At 42.1% G+C, this 21,857-nt stretch overlaps 2 protein-coding genes across 3 annotated transcripts in view; both read right to left on the bottom strand.

Moving 5' to 3' along the window:
* The window catches only part of LOC118225180 (cullin-1), a 31,758-nt gene extending 28,416 nt beyond the window's left edge, over positions 1–3,342 (bottom strand). Inside the window, exon 1 of the mRNA XM_035413265.1 lies at positions 3,081–3,342. The gene's annotated coding sequence lies outside the window, so the exon portion shown is untranslated. The remainder of the gene's footprint in view (positions 1–3,080) is intronic.
* An 8,122-nt stretch (positions 3,343–11,464) lies between these two features.
* The window catches only part of cntnap2a (contactin associated protein 2a), a 311,365-nt gene continuing 300,972 nt past the window's right edge, over positions 11,465–21,857 (bottom strand). Inside the window, exons 22-24 of one of the 2 annotated variants that reach the window (XM_035415431.1) lie at positions 16,309–16,539; positions 12,169–12,243; positions 11,465–11,694 (exon numbers count right to left, since the gene is read on the bottom strand). In XM_035415431.1, coding sequence (XP_035271322.1) covers positions 11,495–11,694; positions 12,169–12,243; positions 16,309–16,539 — 506 coding nt within the window. In that variant the 3' untranslated portion in view covers positions 11,465–11,494. The remainder of the gene's footprint in view (positions 11,695–12,168; positions 12,244–16,308; positions 16,540–21,857) is intronic. The other variant, XM_035415432.1, reaches the window with a different exon arrangement.

The following is a 21,857-nucleotide window of genomic DNA, read 5'->3' as shown; positions in this document are numbered from 1 at the left end:
TTTATCTCCAGGTCTCACAAACAAATCTAGAGCTTCCTTCACAATTCTGCCTAATTTATTCAACACAAAAAACTGGTATTCTTTACTTTCACATGGCCTCAAACCTCTGCCTAAACCAAGTCTGGAATTATCACCATAGTATCCTTTGCATCTTTGTTTAATTTCTCTAGCTTGGTCTGTTGTGCCTCCTTTTTGACAGGCCTTAATTTTGCCCTCTTGTCTTCACTTCTTTAGCTTCCACAGAGGAGATATTCTTTTAGTGTTTACTATTGCGACTGGGTCAACGGAGGTAAAGAACTCAATGTACACATCTCAGCAATATCCACTGTACAGTCATGAAACAGAAATATATGAATGTTTTGCTATAGCCATATCTTCCTCTACAGCAAATTTCTCTAATATTTTAACATTTCCTGCTAAGTAAATATCGGTAGTTCTAATTCAAGCTGAAAAAAATGTAGCAGTGTATGGCACAATAATGCCACCTTAGACTACATTTTAATTTAGTTTCTTTACTTTGATTATGCTTTTCCCAATAATAACTAACATGCTTACAATTGCAAGCTGAAGTCATACTACTCAAGAATCACAGGTCTCTGAGGCACCCTTTCAAATCATATTTTGTCTCAGGCTTATTGTTTCTGAGAGATTGTTTCCCAGCCCAAACAAAGTATGCTCTGTGGCTGTACCATAGCTCACATAACAACAATGTAATCATAATTCCTCATGCTGCTATAAAGAGACATAGAATTCACTGTCTTCATGGGATCTTATCTGAACATTAAACGCTCAATTTTATTATTTTAAAATGAAACCAACAACCGAGGCAATAAAGCTCAGGCCCAAAACTGTGCACATTCTTTGAAACTTGTATTGTACAACAAGGGGGATAAGACTTGCTCATGCTGACTTTAAACGGCTAAAATGTTCTGATGGAATACAAGGTCACTTATGGTGTGAAAACAATACCCTGCAGATGTCATGCAAAAATTAATTTGCAGTTTTATTTATTTATTTATTTTCCAGTAAGGCATGTGTACTTGCCAGTTCTGGTCATTGGACATGCAAGTAGCCAAACTTCATTAGAAGCGCAGATTCTGTCCTTACAATAACGTTTTCAACACTTTTACTTCATTACGCACAGACAACCTAAAATTTAGTCTGTCATAAGAAATGACCTCATACATTCCCTTGAGCAGCTCAACATCACTGCACGCTAAAAAAAAAAAAAAAAACTAGAAGAAAAGTGAGACTTGCAAAAGTAACACATGGGCCGCCTGGCATGAAGTAACAACGTAGTAACGTCAACCGGATACGAGGACGACGCAACTGAAATGAGTAGTAATCAATTTCATTATATTTAATTGAGATTCTAATTGAAATCATTGCTTTATTCAAAAGTGCTGGCTAAAAGCCACTGTTTTACGTGTACCCGCCAAGGTACCGCTATGTAGCCTTTTTATTTTGCTGCCAAATTATTAAATAAATATGAAGAACGTTGATCCTGTGAACATTACCAAATCGTCCGCTAACTTTTTTTTTTTTGCAGAAATGGTTAGCTACCTCAACTGTCGTCAAAACTGAGAGCAGCGTACATTCATAAGTGAATCATTTAAATAAATTTTTAGATGGTCACATGTCATAACAACCAGTTAGCTTTGTCTGCTGTGGTCAGTCTAGGGCGAACAAATGTACAGTACATTTAAATCCAGTAAGTTATCACCTGCGTCACAGTAAATTAGTAGAAACCAACCTATATTTTTCAGGCCATCCTCACTGGGGACACAGTTAACACATAAGCTATATAGCTAACGTTGAATAAACCCATAGCCATCTAAGGTTAGGTCGCTTGATTGTGAAATATTAGACACAGCTTAGCTACAAAGCTAGACAGATACAGTTACTGATGTTAATGTAACTAACAGAACTCCTCGGTGGTAACACCGGCATAGCTACGAATACAAGGACCTCCAAGAACAATTCACTGGCTAACATTAGGCTACCTAGTACCACGGCCAGCTAACCATAATAACATTTCTTTGCATTGAATGTGTAGGGCAACTACGGGCAACTTCATTCGTGTTTTGTTATTGTCTTGGCGTAGTATTACATTTTCTCTGGAACAGACCAACGCGTTTGTGGTCCAGCAATCTAGCTAGCTAGTCTAATAAGATAGAAACAACATGAGACGAGGACGACCAGATAGACAGCTAACGTTAACTAACGCCAGCAAAGATAAAGTAGCCAGCTCGTGACGTTATCTGAGAATAATACCACCTACTGTGAAATCTGGCTAGCAATAGATGAGCTTTCTTGTGAAATATGAATTCGGATAACGTTACGCTACCTAAGCGGATACGTCCATATGCGGCCTGATACACTAACGTTAAGCCTGTTAGCGAAATAGCTTGATGCACTACATATGCTAGCTAGCTTACGGTCAGCGACAGAAGGCGGAATTTAAGTTAGCTAGGTCTAGCTAGCTGCAAGCACCCGTCTTGCTAGTGAACTTAATAGGCAAATGTAGCAACCAGGGAATTAACGTTATAGCTGCCGAAAGCACAAAATTAATAACAATCCCTCCTTTGTGATTTCAATTATTAACTAAAGATAACCACATACCCAACTAGTACATTGATAGCAAGCTAGGTAGCTAGCTAGCCAACTAATTCAGATACGAACAAAAATAGAAACCTTGCTATTACCTATTTGTACAACAATGCATCCATGCATTGTCATTGACGCTGCACACCAGCTAGCGACGTTGTTCATATTGCAGTTAGCTACCCGGTTAGCTAACGTTAGTTAGCTGCTAGGTATTGTGGAGGCCTGTGACGTCCAAGGCAAGAATGAGCCTTAAATATCCAGCTATTCTAAATCTCGACATGGCCTCTTCTACTCTCAATGAGTCATGCATATACACAAAATATCCCCTACATAAAAAAACATTTATAGACATTAAAATTGAACTGGCTAGCAACGACGGGTATAGTCATCCAGCTAGCCAACCGTACTGTAGCTGGTTAGCCAGCGCTGTATAGATAGCTAGTTTGGTCCGAACCATTATGAAATGTCCTTACCATCGTTGAGCCGCCTGTCTGCCCCTTAATCCAACCATGGAACGTGGTTCCAATTTGTACAGTATGCACTTTCTCCACTTGTTTCTTTGCTATATTGGGATTCCGGTACCTACACGACTCTTAACTCTATCGCTGTTCCTCACTTGCTATAAGTGGCGCGGTGTACTCTACCGCCGCCGTTGTTGCTGCGGTAAAGTGAAAAATAATGTACGTCGCAAGAAAGTGTTCATATATATGTGCCCCGACAAAACCAAAGACACAGAGAAGTAGTTCCGCCAGTTACACGGCCTTTAATTAAACACATGGCAGATTGCGAACTACAGTACAGGATTTACGACTCGGTGTGTGAACCTGCGATCATATTGTTTTCCCAGATTCAACCCCATAAGATAATGCTTCCAAAAGAACACTTCGTTACGAGGTTTTCGGAATCCTCAAAGGGTGCAAAACTATCTACGTCCCAAATGCAGTAAACTGGGTTAGGCTTTAGTTTGGAAACTGGATTTGGGAGACGAGTGTGGTCCACGAGCTTTGCTAGTCTGCACTGCAACACTCATATACTTGCTGCAATGTTCTTGCTTAAATAAAAATATAGACTGCAGCTTCCGGAAGTATGTTGAGTATTTTGCATTGTTGTCATAGCAAAATAAGGAATTCTCAAACAGACATGTCAAATGTTCGCTGGGAACAGAATAAACACAGTGCCGTGAATAAGTATTTGCCATCAATTATTTTCCTCAGGTTCCCTTTGTCTATTATTACATTTTGTCTCAAGACCTGAAACTATTCAGCGTGACAAAGTATGCAATAATGGAAGAAATCATGTAGGGGTCAAATACTTTTCCTTGGCTCTGTCTGTATTATGTTCCCAGAGCATGGATAGCATAAGTGCACATAGCTAGAATTGGACATATTAATTACTTGAATTAGTTGCTGATTGATAGCATGGAGGCATGATAACAAAAGAACACTAAGAAGAACTGAATTGCATAATAATTAAAATAAATAAACTTGTAGAGAATAGGCATAAGCTCATTGTGGCCTAGAGATTTCCCTATAGGTACAATTGCAATAATGCATGAAATGTATCCGTCCATTATCTATACCCGCTTATTCCTGGTCAGGGTTCACAGGGGATGCTGGAGCCTATCCCAGCATGAATTGGGCTAGAGGCAGGAATACACCCTGGACAGGTCGCCTATCACAGGGCACACCCCCCATTCACTCACACATTCATACCTATGGGCAATTTAGACTCTCCAATTAACCTACCTGCATGTCTTTGGACCACGGGAGGAAATCAGGTTGGGATTCGAACCCGGGACCTTCTTGCTGTGCGGTGACAGTGCTACCCACTGCAATTTAACATAAAACAACCTAGATTGATTTCAGTACATCTAGAGTGAAAAGCTATAAGTCAGTGCCTCACCTAAATAGTCACAGTATAAATGAAATTAAGTTGAGTGGATGTTTTAAATTAATACAAGTCAGACTTGCATCATTTGTGATTTTGGCTGATGAAGAAAGCAGACCATTTGGAGATTTCCTCTGTGGCCTTGGTGGGGAGGGAGGAAAGGTGGGTTAGGAAATATTTCAGAATGGTGAATTCATACAGGTCTGTAAGGTCTTACAATAAAAAGAAGGATCTGTAGTATTTAATTGATTGCCTAGAGTCTTTGATGCAACTTGCAATCAGTAATCAATGAGAAAAAACAAGCAGCAAAACAGCACATTTAGCATTAGTCCCAACCAAGGTGTAGCATCTTGTTGGGAGGTGGGGGTGGAGAGAAAGAGGTGCTCATCATCAGAATGGATAGAGAAGCCACTGGCAGAAATTACAGATATGGCTGATCTGGATTAAAGGAAAACAGAAAGAACATCAGCTGACCCAAGTGATAATGCTAATTTATTTTTGTTTATTTTTTTATTTTCTTTTAATTTCTATTGATTTCATATTCTCAGAACAATGCTCACAGTTAGTCTACACACTCCATCTTCAAGAGGATCTCAGATACGTTCATTTTGCATATATTTGTCATTAACTTATGAAATGGTTGTTATTAAAGTGCACTACATGGCCAAAATTACATAGATACCCAAACATGACACCCATACGTGTTTGTTGAACATCTCATTCCAAAACCATGGGCATTAATACAAAGTTGGTCCCCCCTTTGTCTTTACAACAGCCTCCACTCCACTCTTCTGAGAAGGCTTTCCACCAGATTTTGGAACATGGCTGCAAGGATTTGCTTCCATTCAGCCACAAAAGGAGTGAGGTCAAGCACTGATGTTAGGTGATGGGCCAGGCTCGCAGTCAGTGTTCCAATTCATCCAAAAGGTGCTCTATGGGGTTGAGATCAGGGCTTTGTGCAGCCAGTCAAGTTCTTCCACACCAAACTCAGCAAACCATTTCTATATGGATCTTAGTTTGTGCACAGGGGCTGTACATTGTCATGCTGCAACAGGAAAGGGCCTTCCCCAAACTCGCCACAAATCTATCTTCACTGGAACTACGGGGCCTAGCCCAAACCATGAAAAACTGCCCCACACCATTATTTCTCCTCCACCAAATTTTACTCTTGGCACTCTGCATTCGAGCAGGTAGCATCCTCTTGGTATTCACCAAACCCAGGTTTGTCCATCACACTGCCAGATAATTAAGTGTGATTCATCCCTGCAGAAAAAGCATTTCCATTGCTCCAGAGTCCAATGGCGGTGTGCTTTCACCACTCCAGCCAACGCTTGGCTTTGTGCATGGTGATCTTAGGCTGCTAGGCCAGGGGAACCCATTTCATGAAGCTTCTGACAAACAAGTCTTGTGCTGATGTGGCTCCCAGAAGTAGTCTGGAACTCGGTGGTGAGTGTTGCAACCGAGGACAGATGATTTTAAGTGCTGTGTGCTTCAGGACTCAGCAGTCCCGTTTTGTGAGCATTTGTGGCCTACTACTTCACGACTGAGCTGCTGCTTCCAGAAGTTTATATTTCACAATAACAGCACTTACAGTTAACCGGAGTACCTGTATCAGGGCAAAAATTTGACAAACAGAAAGCAAAATGGCTGAATGCCAAGTAGCTCAGAAAACAATATCTTTAGAGCATGCATATCATTTCATAGCACAACTGAAAATTGCATACTGTGTCTCCACCTAGAGGCTCAGTGTGTTCAAATGTAAGGTACAATATTATTCATTTGAGAACAAAGGATGTTTAATTTAGAAAAACTGGCTAAGGAGACATATTTAGCAATTGTTATATAGAGGGGAAATCCGTCACCTGATTTTATTTCTTGAATTATCTGCGATTTATTTTTGAATAATAACAATTAATGTTCATGTCTTTAAAATATTGAATAATTTTTCAAAACTAGAACAAACACTGTTAAATGGGAAAAATCCTATATCTTTCTTTTCATTTTGTTTCCTCATGCATTGAGATAAAAATATATTTCTAAATAAGGAAACCACATATACATAACTCTTTTATGTTTTTTTTTTAAATAAAAAAATCCATGCACATACGTTTATTACAAATATAACTTACACATTTAAATTCATGTAGTAAAGAGGACTGGAGTATTTCAGCTACTGATATTCTGACACACATATTAAACATAAACATATTCCCTGATTATGAATTACCACGTAATTTTAGCTTTTGGCCACAAGGTGGCTTCCTGTACTGTATTGTTCTAACCGATGGTTCTAACACAGTGGCTGAAAATACCATCTTCTCTGAAAATGTGATTGACAAGATAAAAACCCACATAACAACTTACAGGTGAATATTATAGTGTGTGAATCAGAAAGAGGGCCTGCCTTTGGCTCCTGACCCATACATCTTATATGTGGCTGTGTGTGCACAAGTGTGAGTGTGAGGGAATGTGTGTTGTGAGCTGATACAACACAGTATTTCAATTAACTCATGGCAAGGCTCATTTAATGCTGTTACTTTATTCCAAATCACACAACATATTCCAAATAAGGCCTGGTAGATTATGTACGACCCTTTAAAAAAGAAATCAAATAAAAATGACAAATACCATACAATCATCTTTTAAAGAGACAGTGATCCCCTTTAATGGTTGACGCTTTGTAAATAGAACATTTTTCCTGATCTTCCTCCACCCTGATCAACTATTGAATTTTTTATTTATTAATAATGTCCTTTCTCTCTCTGGCACAGCACTCTCGCTGGTTGCTATTCACTCTGCACAACCAGGCTTCAAGTGACAGAGTAATTAATAAAAAATAATGTTCAAATGCATGTTCTGCAATTACCAGCCCATCAAGGGCTTGTCTGTATCATAAGAAAGTTAAAAAATATTTCCCCAAGAGTAAATATATGTATGATATCTCCACAATTGTCTACAATACAGTATGTACAGTTTCACATTTAGTGGTCATGCTGCCATTGAACCTATAAGTAAAATACACAAGCAATAGGCATAAAAAGGTCCATCATAAAAATATACAGACAAAATGTAGATAATATACTTCATAGATTCAATGAAGCCTAAATCAGCCATTTCATTGCTTGTATCCATTCCTAGTTATTTTTTTTGTAAAAAATCAATGTTTTTAGTATAGGCTTTCGGGGTTTAATAGGGCAAAACCAAGGGAATAACCCCTTTTTCATGGTTTTCATTTGTATTCACATTTCACTCCAGGTGTGCATGTGTGTGACTGAAAAGCAGGTGCTATGGGAGGTACGAGTACAGATGAATGTGACCGTGCAGGGGAACTGGGCTGTGCTCTGTGCTCTTCATTAGCAGAAGAGTGGTGATGGATAGGGAACACTGTCTCTGTCAAACCTTTCTTGCCTTTGTCACCTGAAAGCAACACACATCAAAGTCCACCTCTAGCCTTGAAAATTTAATAATACTTAAAAAAAAAAAAAGTTGCCTTCCGCTGTTGGGCATTTTTGCAGATAAACTGAACACTTACAACCATAAAACAAATAAAACTTCAAATTGTTCCAGCACAGTTGGCAGGAAACTACAGCATCCATCACCACATACTTGAACTGTACACATATATTACCTCTACAGGGCAAAGACTGTCTCCTCCATCTGCTGTTCCCACTCTCCAACACAAGCCTTTTCATAAAATGGAAGACACACAGACAGGGCTATGATCGTCTATAAAATATCTCCATAAAAATATATATATTTACATCAAGAAACAAGATGCATCATCTACTTGAAGTACCATTGTACAAAACAATCACATTGCATTGGCTGTATTTTTTTTGGGTGTATAAGGTTATACGTTTTGACATAGAAAGTATATGAACCATAGGTTTCTAAATGGTTTAACATAACTATTGCTATTGCTACATCCCTTGGTAGTTTTCCTTTCACATGAGTAGTGTCAAAAGATACAGAGAAAAACAAATAGCTAACTGAATGTATTGGCTCAACACAAGTAATTAACCAAACTCAAATCATATACAGTATTATGAAAAACATACACAAAAAGAAACCACACTACTGCCAGGAACAGTTTAATTACAACCATGACACATTTTTACTGTTCTCTGGAGAGATACAAAATGACCATTGTTGACCAAGGATATTAATCAATTTGTTCTGTATCCAAATTTAACTGACTGTATCACAAACCATTAAGAATTAATCAGCTCCATGACACATTTTTTTAACATAACTGTTAGTGCATAATGTGTTTGATGTTTACGATCCTCAAAAAAAGACGGTCAATGTGCTTTGATTGTTAAAATTTCTCCCCGTTCTGAGAGTTCACATTCATCATTCATGAGTCTTTTAAACAACAGAAGTGGATGGTGTATCTCAAGGTTCGTGAGTGAGAAGGGGAAAGATTTTAAGAAAAATGCTGAAATTGGTAATGCATTTCATACCTCGCTGCATTTGCTGTTAGACGGAAAAGGGGCTGTTTCTAGTAAGTCATATGGAATAGGAAGCTTTTGCTTTCCCAGCAGCATTCAGGTAAGAAGTGGCACATGGGTTCTTGCTTATCATAGTCACTCAGTGTCTTCTCTGGCTGTGCCAGAGGCCTTGGAGATGACGTCAAATATTACAAAACAAACAAAAAACAGTTTAAAAATGTGTTGAGTGGAGACGCACAGAACAGTTCCTGTTGTGGTCAGTTCCCAGTAGAAATGCCATCACATGCTCTTTTCATATTGATTTAAGGTATCCAGGAGCCTAAAAAAAGAGGGTAATATATTATCTTTTATCAATTAATACAAAAGCCTCCTGCTTCAGTGTCATTCTGTAAAACTGTGTAATGTAAGTCAGGGAGAATTCAGTGTTTGCTTGTCATTCTACCCCTCATAGCACATTCTTCTTCAGCAGCCACCACAGACTCTCTTCTCCCTGGCTTCAGGCTGTTCTTATGATGGGAGACATCTCCAGCTCATTAGCCGCGAGGCGCTGTAAGTCAAGTGGCAGCATGGGTCTGATTTTACTGCACAGCCATTGCTGTCTGCCACCCACAAGCCGAGGGGGGCTAGGAGACTGTGCCGCTTTCAGCACTGCTGGGAGTTTGCTCTCAGTCCCCCCGTACCCATAAGGGAGAGTCACCCTGTACCCATAAGGCACACTTTCATCCCAACTCTGACCCGTGCTGTGCTGCCAGCCCCAGAGAATACCCCACATATCACGTTGGTTGGGGATGTTTTTCTCTTCGTAATGGCTGCCTTGCACCCACAGAGGACTTTGGCCTGGCTACAAAAAGATTGTTTACCGATAACGGGGACTAGCTCATGTCGCAAACTGTGCCAATCTGTTCATTGGCTGTAGTATCTGCCAGTACGGGCAGACTGCTGGGAGCCTTTGCAGTCACAGCACTTTCCCTATAGGACGGCTAACCTGCTGTTTGCTAGAATTTGAAAGGACACAGACATCCATGGCCGTGTGATACAAATTGTGAGTTTTCGTCCATGTAATGGAGACAGTGATGTCATGGGGAGGGTCCTCAGTGTGGCACGGGGTTTATCTACACCCCTGTCTACCCTGGATGAGGAGGGCCAATAATGACAGCCACTGATGGCAAACAATAACAAAAAAACTGCTGGAGAAGAACCCACAAACTCTTGACTGCAAACCTGGGGTCCCATCAAAGAAAATACAAATGTCTCAAAAAAGCTGACACCAGCAAAACAATGGCAGAAACACACGATAGTTGGTGTAGTATGATTTCATCATATTTTGGCTGTACAATACCATCAAAGATAACATTCGGAACAATTAATACATAAAATGAAAAAAAAAAAGCTTCCTCTCATTAGCTCCAAGCAAATAGTAGCACAACAGACTGTGGTGGCACTGGTAAAGCACGACTCGATATTCTCGAAGCCATGCACTTTTAAACAGCTCTTATATGTGACCCCCCCCCCCCACCCCCCCACTATAAAACATAACCCTGATGACTCCTGTGTGTCTTCCCTTCCCCCTGATATCTGTACAGTGTAAAATCACATAAACTGAAGGCTAAGTGGCTGAATCCTGAAGGCACGCTGGATCAAGCCAGTTAACGTAATAGGATATTGTCATCACTCTCTCCTCCCCCTGATGACGGACGCAGTGTACAACCACACTGGTGCGTATGCCTTCCGCGTGTCACAGTACCACCTCATCCAAATGCGCAAACTCAGCCTCAGAGCGAGGCATTCTCGCCAATAGAGCTGCCTCTCAAAGACACAAAATGCAAATTGAAGACAAAACAAACAAACAGAAAAACATATATATAAGAATGGACTGATTGGCAACTTGAAAGAAACATAACTGGTTAACATTAAACATGGAGTTTTTCAGCAGACAAATCTGTACTGTGGTGCTGACAAACTTAACACAGGTTTGCCATGTTTTAGTACTACACTGCTGTATTCTTTGCTCAGTGTTGACCCACTTATCCCTGTAGATACAATCCAATGTCATCATTAGCTCAGTTAAACTCTATATTTATACTTTTATCATGATTTAATCCAAAATATTTACACAGGGCATTTGGCATACATGTTTCTGAAATACTCTATATACTGAAAGGTCATTTAGAAGGTTAAGGGATCGTGTATAAGTGTTCCTAGTCTATTACGATGTAAACAAACAATATTGTAGCAATTGCAGAGCAGATAATTCAGGATAAATTCTGGGCCTCAACTGAAAGAAAGTAATGACAATAATGTTGTGCTTCCACATAATTCATTCTGATTAAATATGCAAATGAGTCCTCAAGCTCCCAAACACAATATAATGTTAGAGACAAGCCAGCCACAATACATAGTTCATCACCGGGTACACCTCACCATTTCCCAGTTTTTCTGCTTGTGCTGATATCCAGAAACGGACTCAAACTGTGCAGAGACCTGTACACACCCCCACCCGCACCCCCAGCCCGCCCCAGCCCCCCGCCCCCCCCGCCGACATCGTCTCATTATATGAACCACTCCTTCTTGCTCTCGTCAATGGTCTCTGTGAAGTTGGGGTCAGTGCCTATGATGGCGGCGTCTGCGTTGTCCCCGGACTCCGTCCCCTTGGCCTCGTTGGTGTGGTAGGTGCCCTTGTGACGGAACATGTAGCGAATCAGGAACACCAGCGTGCAGAGGATGGTGAAGATGACCACAGCAATCACACCTGTGCAGGACAGACAGGCGCACTGACCATGAGGAGACCGGGGATTCTGACACACAACCACGGTTCACTGTGTTTTCCGGTGCTTTGTCCTTGTGCTCGCTCTGCCTCACTGTTATGACCACGATCTGAAACTTGACAATTAAATAACCTGTTTCCCTTTACATATTCAGAATGACCTGTTTTTAGGGTGGTACCATTTCTTTGTTAAACTTAACTATAAAATCCTATTTCAATGAAAAGTAAAATATATTTATCTCAGTGAAAATCATGGCCCCACCTTTGAAATACAAGCACTTATTTCAAACCGAAGTAAGGAGTTTGTGTGACTATGGTTGTAATAGTTGCATGTGGATATTTGTGGACAAGGAAATTATTGGACTCTTTAAAAATGCCAAAAATGACTGGGTAGGCAGGTAAAATACCAGCTGGTGGGGACCCCATGGCCACAGGGGCTGTCAAGGTAAGGGGACCTACCTCCGATTATTGCAGAGTTCCTGTTCACTCCATCCGGTATCACCCTCTCCTCATTGAATGGGAAGTCAGCACCTGCTGGAAGATATGAAAACAACAATTTCATACATACTCTCAATCACACAGACACTTTATACATAGTCAGCTAGGAATCCATCTGATCATTTTGCCCATACCTGTAAGTTTGGGGGGAGACAGGGTCACATGTCATGCCCAATATGTTCATATGAATTAATTGCTAGAACAGCTATTATGCTTGTGAGACTTGATGTTTGATTATGACTAAGAGCTCCAGCAGTGTGTCTCCCCTAAAGTTGAAATGAGACCTACACATATGATTCTACTAAATTAAATAAATAAATAAATAAATACATTTTGATCCCATTCTCTATCTAATGGATAAAGAAAGGTCAGATTTTAAAATGTGAAATATGGATTTTATCTCAGTCACAGTTCATAGGAGTACATTAGATTGGGTAATTTTATTACTTACCCTATGCGATGTCTCAATTTCAATTGTTTAGGTTCTGCTCTACACAAGGACCTAAGCATTTAGCAGAAAGCCACTGGAACTGTTAACCTTATTAGAACATTTTTCTAATATAAATTTCCCAAGATGTCACAACACCATCCACAGAATGAGAAAATGGGGGTAAAGGACAATTTTTAAAACTACTGGTATGCACTAATATAGATCCTCATGAGCCATACCTGATAGAACTCTTTGGTAAGCTACTTTGAGGTGGGAATGCCCCTAATAAATCCATCTGAATTATTTCATCATCAGTGCAAAAGACATAGGAATTCCATTAGCAAAGATATATACATGCAGAGATTATGAGACAAATAAAGAGAGATTATATATGTTTGCAGCAATACACCAGAGGGAATACTGTGAATCATCCAAGAGCCATGACACAGACATGCCATAATCCAATTAAAGCCCCTGTTTCAGAGAGATGATCTTGGCGGTTTCGTATTTCCCAGAGAATAACACAAAACCCAATTACAGTTGCCTTTCAAAGAGCGAAGATCCCTGCAGTTTCTTTCAGAAGAGAATGTAACAGCAATCAAGCAGCCCTGTGAGTTACACCCTCTCTTGGTTATATCCTCTCTCCCATTTCCATTCTCAGCAAGTCCAACCAGACCACCACAAAGTAGGGGCCTTCAAAATGGGTAGGCATTTGGCTGGATTTTGCAGTGAGTGCAGTGTGTATGTGTGTGTGTGTGTGTGTGTGCGCGTGTGTGAGTGTGTGTGTGTGTGTGTGTGTGTATCTGGTGTGTGTGCGTGTCTGTGTGTTTGTTTGCAGTTGTGTGTGTGTGTGTGTGTGTGTGTGTGTGTGTGTGTGTGTGTGTGTGTGAGTATGTGCATGCGTGCATGTGTGTGTGTGTGTGTGTGTATGCCAGCCCCATTGATGTTGGATGAAATATTCTGGCACTCCCAGAGATTAAGCAATGCTCCCCCAATAGACCCACCCTCCACTCTTCCATACCTGGAACAATCCCCTGCCCCCCTGCAGAAGCCTGCTGGGGTCAGGACAGCCCCAGGCTCAGTAAAGTAAAGCACACACCCACAGTGAGCAGTGCTGGCCACAGGGAGCATTGGTGCATTGTAATTATTCTCCTCAACTCTGGAAGGCTTGGCCACTCACCTGCCCTTTCCATCACATGCTGACTAGCAGGATGCTAGCAGACTGCTGTCTGGGTCGCTTGGGGAAATGCAAATGTAATGACACTGCTTTCTTCGCCATCGTCAGTAATCATCATTCTCCATCTTTGATGTTTTTAATGAACTACCATCATGCCAAAGAGCCTATTCACATTAAAACCTCAGAGCACGCTCAATGTCCTGGGATGCCCTGTGTAGGTCCCCTCTCAGGTGTAGGTTCGAATAAAAGAAGTGATCACATGGAATGATGCGAGTAAATAAAAATTTGTATTGAAGACTTGTATTGAGCTGGGTTCATTGTGCAACGAGGCAGCAAAAGAAAAAGTAGAGAGTAATTTGCTGAGGAGAGAACAGAAAGAGTGTAACCTGGCTCAGTCTCATTAGCACCGAGGTACTGCAGTCAGCAGGAGGGGTAGGGGGAGGGGAGGGATGGGGGAACAGAGCCTCCTGATTCTGCAGCCAGCTCTGTGAGGCTATGTGTGAGAAGAGTAGCAGCCAGGATTACAGCCCATCTACACATGCACACACATACACTCGCTACACCACGCTTGTGTGCATATGTACATGTGCACACACACACACACACACATACACACATACAGTCACTACTCCACGCTCGTGTGCATATGTACATGCACGCACATACATACACACACACATACAGTCACTACACCATGCTTGTGTGCATATGTACAGGTGCACACACACACACATACACTCACTACATCACACTCGTGTGCATATATACATGCATACATGCACACACACACACACACACACACACATACACACACCATGCTCCTGTACCTGCCAATATTGCTTCTATTGACTCCACTGATCTATCATTAAAGACCGTGCAACACGCAGAGAGGGCCAACTCGTGACATTGACAGCTGTATAAGGAGCACAGAGAGCAGATGTTCATGCTTTCCTCTCTCCTTAAGCTGTATTTCTCACGCTACATTAAGGCAGCAAAACCTTGCTGGGTGTGAAAAAGAGACGCAGCCTGGCATTTGGCTGTCTGCTGGAGGAGAATACCGAAGCACCTTCCACCGGTGTCTGTTCCACCACCGCCTCGAGGAACTCCCCCTGGCACGACCATGCAGACTTTGAATCTGCCGCATCAGGGCTACTGCCTCCCATCAGGCCCCTAGGGCAAGAGACTACACCTGAAGGAAGCCTGACAGAGCAAAAAGGGTGCATGACTGGGACCACCTCCAGCAGTAAGCAAACAGCCTCTTTTCAAGTGCTTCCAGTTTTATTTCCTCAGAGAGTGCCTGACTAAAGCCATAAGTGCAACAAAAGAAGAACAAGGATGGGGGTATTCACTAAATCTCCTCGGTTTGAAAGAAAACCATTGAAGTACTTTCAGGAAGGGCAAGATCCAAGGACCTAACTTAGCATTTAGCCATCAAACCATGGCCTCTAATAATGTGGCAGGGGAGTGCAATGCAAGACGCACTTTTGAAAGTGAAAGGCGAGAGCGTTTTGCTACAATGGTGCAACCCGTGGGGAGAAGGGGAGAGTATAGATCTCCTGTCTCAGGTGACTGCTTGACCATGCATCTCACACAGGGGTGGGATCGATAGGATGATCTTCCAAACGCTACGGTGGGGCAGCGATATGACCCCCGGGGGAAATTCAGCTCGGACCCAGCCTCTGAGAGATGGATCGCCACGGTCGCCACGGGCAGAGAAAGTCGAACCGGTGAGGATTGGCTCATGGTCTCACATGCGGCGTAGAATCTCACTGTGCTTGATGTGTCATTCAAAAATCTAATCAGAAAGACTAGAGTGTGTTTCAGAATTTAAATCTAGCTCCTTTAAGGCAATATGCACCTGTGTATTTTCATACTAAGAGCAAGGAAATTTTTTATTTTTACAGTGGCTGACCTTTATGAATGTAACATAGCTCTACTGGGTTGATAGTTACTGACAAGTACCTCAATCAAAGTCACAATGTCAAGGATAAATGAACGAAGTTTAACAGATTCAAAGTGAGTAACATCTAGCCACACAATTATCCACATCCACAGTGGCCAAATAAAAAAATGGACAGGCAGATGGTTTGGCTTCACCCATTCAGATGAGCAGACGGCAGTCACTGATGGTGAGACATTAGTAATTACCTACAGGGAAACAGGAACATAAGCTATTCCTCCATTTGCTGGACATTCAGTCAACGATCAGGCTTTGGCTTGTGCTGTGTAGATGGACATGAGCACTGGGCAGCGGCTGTGACACTCACATTATAAGGAACCTTTACGCAATTGAGAGTCTTGACTCTCCAGACATGGAAAAGCCTCCGAAACTTATCACGTCGTTGCTGGTGTGCATTTACGAGGACTACAGCAAAGTTCAGTGAGGGTTCCCATAAAGGCCAGGACAAATGCACCGGTTTGACCCAGCCGTTCCGTTCCTGTGTCTGTTTCACTGGGTTTTCTGAGAGGTGTTTCTGTGGGAGCAGCGGCCTACCTGAGTCCAGGTGCCAGGGGTCGGTGGCGGCAGACATTGGCGGGATGGTGAGGGGGGAGGCGCCGCAGTTGGACTCCACCAGCTTTCCTTGAACGGCGACGGGCGCGGCGATGCGTGACCTCAGCGCGGCCTTCAGGGGGGCGACGCCGTTGAACTGCACCCGCGACAGACAGCCCACGAAGCCCGGCGTGTTGTAGTTCTCGATGAGGACCGGGTCGATCGGACCCGTTTCTGGAACACAAGGATTAGGAAAGGCACAGATTTACGGCTGGCCGCTCTTTTTATACCACACACAAGTCTCATGTGGCCTTTCCCTTCAGCATGTACGCTAAGCCATAAAGCCAAACTACTGGAAAACAACTGGAGGAAGAAGAGGAAAAACATCAGTAACAGATTATGTTCCATGAGGAAGTATTAAAACAATAACTTACTATCCAACGATCAACCTTTGTGTTTAACAGAGTAAAGAAGGTGAGTTAATGTTTGCTACTGGAATTGGAGTGAATGAATGGAGCTAATGGAATTCATAATGGTTTGGAGTGAATGACATCATAACATAGTTTCTTTGTGACATTTATTTATCACAATGCCTACACAGATACAGCACTGTTCCATCTTTCACACATATGAATATTCAGTGGTAAACAACAGTCTGAAGATGAGCCATAAAATTCAATCTTCAGGCATTTTAATAACTCCTAGCCCTCCCTGCCTTCCCCGAGGAACAATTCCAAGCTCTTCTCCTCTCACTGCCAGCTTCAAAGTCTGGGTAAGGTTCAAATACAGCCCCCGGGGGAGTCGCAAACAAAGGCGTAAAATGCTAACAGCAGCAGGCAGGTACACTAAGGTATAAAAAAAGCCATTTCTCTGCACCTTGCAGAGTGCAAAAACTGCACTGTCTGGATTTGCAGCTTGTGGCAAAACACAAGGTCCCAAATGCAAAAGAAAAAAAAGAGAAAAATCATTGAAAACAAAAGATGTGCTCAAATACTACTAAAATATACAACAGTGCATGAGATGGTTCAAAACAAACAAGTGTTTCTGTGTGAAAACAATATTTCCTTACACTTATAAACTATATTTACATCAGCTAGAGATTTTCTCCAGAGGCAGTTTTACAATATTAAAATAGATTCTGCTTTATCTTCAGTCACTGGCTTAGTTTCTATTATTTTACAATGATTCGTTATGTGCCCAGTTGGGGATTAGATGCATTTTCTAAATCTTTACAGAAGCCTACCAAATCTTACCTACCACACCTTTATGACAACTAAAACTCTGGGAAGTTCTCTGTATGTTTTATACCCAAATTAAAAAATAAAATAAAATCAAAATCCAAATGCAAACATTCCAAACTTCATCAGGATGTCTGATTTTGCTCTTTTGCTACTGCCATAGGCTTTGCAAAGATTGAATACCAATAACCGCTATTTAAGGGACTTTAATGTAAATAATAATAATAATAATAATAATAATAATTATTATTATTATTATTATTATTTACATTAAAGTCCCTTAAATAGCGGTTATTGGTATTCAATCTTTGCAAAGCCTTATTATTATTATTATTATTATTACAATAATCAAACTGATACACCCATTAATTAGCTGCCATGGCTTCAGCTCTGGATTACTAATGAGTCCAGGAGCAAATATGCTGAGGTCACTTTTCAGGCAAATACAAACACCACAAATATAACAAATATAACTCGGAAAAGCACAAGGGACTGAAAAACATTTCTGTTCAAGCTCAGATGATGAAATGGGCAGTGTGCTGATAATGTGAATAGCTACTACAACCATGATCTGCGTACTTCACTCTCTCTTTGACAGCAAAGCAATACGTTTTGTCTGACAAAAATATCGTATGATAAACACAATTGAATTCTTCCTCAGTGTTCTTTATTTATCTCCATACAAGACCACTGAGCTCTGCAGCCTTTCTGAGGTAATCATGTCTGACACGCACAAGATAGCTATCAGGCATTACCAGATATTAAAGCTTTTTTTGGCATTCTTCTGGGAAACGTGTCCGTCCAAGCCACATTTCCCCTGTCTGTCACACTCAAACCTGCTGCATGTGTGACCATGCCCTTTGGTCTTCACAGCGCGCCAGAGGGAAAGCGCTTTGAGCTGAAGCGTGAAAGAACGAACAGCGACCAGAGCGGCACGCCCGCTATCAAACCCCGGAGATTGCGGCTCTGTAAACTGACAGGAGAGATAGCATCGGCCTGCGTAGAGACACTGAGCAAAGACCTGAGCAAAGACAGAGCTCGCTCCTCAGACATCGATTCTGTGCACTCTGCTTGCAACGCAGGCCGGTGACAGCCCGGGGTTCTGTTCAGCATCCGCAATAAACGTGATCCGACGAAGAAAGGTCACCCTGCGAGGTATTTTATCCACCATGTGTGCACGCGTTAAAACAAACAAATGCCCTGCACAGCTTCAAACACTGCATTAGAGCTCCCTTCTTAGGCTGTTTCAATTATATAATGTATGATGCAGCATCAGGATGGTTAAAAGGGGGAAACATCAAATGGAAGCATAACTACATCCACGTTTTTTTTAACCAGATTGAAATGGGTTTGCCTCTTGCAACTACAATTTACCCAAGTGACTGTATAATACCTGTTGATGAAGAGATTGTCAGTGCTGATTATGCAGATACCTTGCAATATTTCATTGCCACCATGCTTGGGCAGTGCATTGGAATATGTTTCTTAACACAACGTACACTTTCCAAGGTTGCATCAGGGGGTATTTGGCTGCCGCGAGCAGAGGACCGAGCAAATATGAGAGCAGATGGTTCAGCGACTATAAATACACTCAGGCATCTTGATTCTGGCAAAGAACCACAAAATATATGTAAGCGCTGGAAAGAGACACCTGATTGGTGATGCAGGGTCCTGACTCACTCGGGCATGTCCCTCTGGATTTAATGCATCAAAAGTGCAAACCTCTCAGCCATTTCTGTCTATGCAGAACCACCTCTCTCCTGCCCAACAGCTTAACAGGAGCGTTCAATTGCGATTCGAACACTGCATTTCTGAACAGCACTCCAATGATGGGTGTATGGTAAGTATGGTAAATTTGTATGTGTCATGTGATATATCTTCAACAGACTACATCTAATGCCAAGCAAGGTATTTAAAAAATTATTAATTAAATGTAATCTGGGTAAGCCAGAGCAGAATGCTGTGGTGTAAGCTAGTATCAAGCTTTTAACTAGAATGAAATACCCCCTAAGACATAAAATGGGAAGTTAGGGTGAGATTTTTGGCACAGACTGACAGTCAGCCAACTCTCAAGCCATATATCAATCTACCATGCACTAAGGGGTTTGAGTCCCCCGCCCATGGCACTTTCTACACTGCCATCCCATCTCAATTACACCTTTTTTAGCAATCAAAAAATGAGGGTGGGCTGTGCTCTCTTTCATTTCTGTATTTAGCCTGTGTCTCCACGTGGACCATGGCTCAGAGGGTCTGTGACTTGTCTGAGGGTGATAGCTCAGTAAGCATCCAATTTGTATACAAGACCTTGCAAGGTCTAAACGATTTCCTCTGGGCTAAACTACATCTCCTCCTGAGCGATATTTGGCAAATCTCTGCCTCGATTTACTCATTGGCTATTAGAGCTTTGTGCTGATAACATCCTCATGAATACTTCATGTGATCTCAGGTTTCCGCAAGCAGACTGTGAGATGCGATGCTTGCTCACTGTCTGAGGGCAGAAACTTAATACCGACAAGAGCCATTCTTTCTGTAGACTTTCTTTTTTTCTTTTTTTTTACTATGCGCATATTCAACAGACATCATCAAACAGAGCCAGGGGAACCGACTTCAAAAAGTCAAAATGAAAATGTAAAGTATTAATAGATATAAGGAATACTAGCACCACAGCATTTAAGTGATGAATATCATTTTCATGAATGTTTTTAATGGAAATATGATGAAGTGCCAAGTAGGTTATTCCAACATTGCCAGTGAAAACAGTGAGCTTATGAAATGACTCTGTCTGAAGAGAGAGTCCTACATAATTAAAATTCATCTTTCCTCATGGACAGCCTTTTCACTAGGAGAGCAATAGGTGCAGAGCAAAGGGTTTGAATATCACCACTGAAAAGATTCCCTCCACACCTCACTTGGGCATCTGTAAAACAAGCCATTACGATGCTCACCTCTTCAAGCTTGTCTGATTGTACGGGCACTTTGGGCCTCTGGTTGACACCCGTATTTATGTATTTAAAGCACGGTTTCTTTTTCCAGGGACATGTCTCCGTTGAGATTAATCGAATGCAGTTCTGTTGTGAAAGCCTGATTACCTGGGCATTTCCCATGGCTTTGTTCAAACAGCCCTGCTGGGGCACACCTACACCACTGCTGCTCACAATCAGGAACTTTCGCATACACGATTACGTTCTTTCTCCCCGTAGTGTTTTAATATTCAAGGCAGGGGCACGAGCTCAGCAAACGGAACTTTCATTACGGGCGCCTAGCCCCTGTCGCGCAAATCGTACCGCCGTGAGACAAGATTGCAGCCGTCTGCAGCTGTGCGATACGTCTGGGTGGGGGTGGAGGGGGACGAAGAACACTTCACCCCAGGTCACAGCGACGGGAAAGAAAATGGTTTTTCTTAATATTCAGATTGCCGTGCAGCTCTGCTTCAACCTGACAGTATGATCTTTTAGAAAGTATATACAGTACATGGTCTGCTATCCTTTCCTGAAGGGAAAGAGAAAACCTTGATTCTAGCTCTGGGGGCTCCTTATGCCATCACGATTCGAGTTCAGAAAATTGCTTTCAGCTGTCACAGAAGGAGAACGCATGGGATATTCTCTTCAGGTCGAGGGTATTGAGGCGGCGGGTAATTCGATTGAGGGGAAGTAAACGGGGGAAAAAAGGATAAGATTGGATCTGACCCACGGGCCGGATTCTGCGGGGCTCCTGGCTGTGTGGGGAGCACACCTCCTTTTCCTTCTGTCCTCTGCAGGAGAAAAAGGGGGATCACAGGGGGAGAGGGAGGGGGGGGATGGAGAGATGGAGGGAGGGAGAGCTAAAACAAAAGCACTTACTGCTACTGCTCCACGTGTAGCAGGTTAGGACTCCCACCCTCGTTAGAGCTACACGCCAGATTCAAAAACCGACAATATATGCTTTGGGCCAAAAATGACAATGGGTCAGAAAGGTGCTTCTTTTCCATTCAGACAATAAACAAAGAACAAATGAGCCAATCTGTCTCCCTGCTTGTTTTCCACAGGTACCACATCAGTCTCGATGAATAATTTACTGGCTCTATTGTAAACACAGGCTCCATGGAAAGACTCCTTATTGGAAGGGAGGTCGTCTGGCAGAGGGTCGGCAGAGAGGGGGGAAAGATCAAAGGTGTTCCCATGGAAACAAACGCAAGCTTATTGGGGAGGAGAAAGAAAAGGCAGACCCTCTGGACCCGAGGTAGAGCGATAATGAGGATTAAAAAGGATAATTTCTCACTCGCAAGGCACAACACGCCGACCCCCCCTTGTGCACTGAGCACAGCCAGTTAATTCG

This window comes from Anguilla anguilla, chromosome 4 (genome assembly GCF_013347855.1).
Source record: "Anguilla anguilla isolate fAngAng1 chromosome 4, fAngAng1.pri, whole genome shotgun sequence".
Lineage (NCBI taxonomy): Eukaryota > Metazoa > Chordata > Actinopteri > Anguilliformes > Anguillidae > Anguilla > Anguilla anguilla.
Note: the sequence above shows the minus strand (reverse complement) of the source record. Positions and strands in the feature narration are given on the sequence as shown.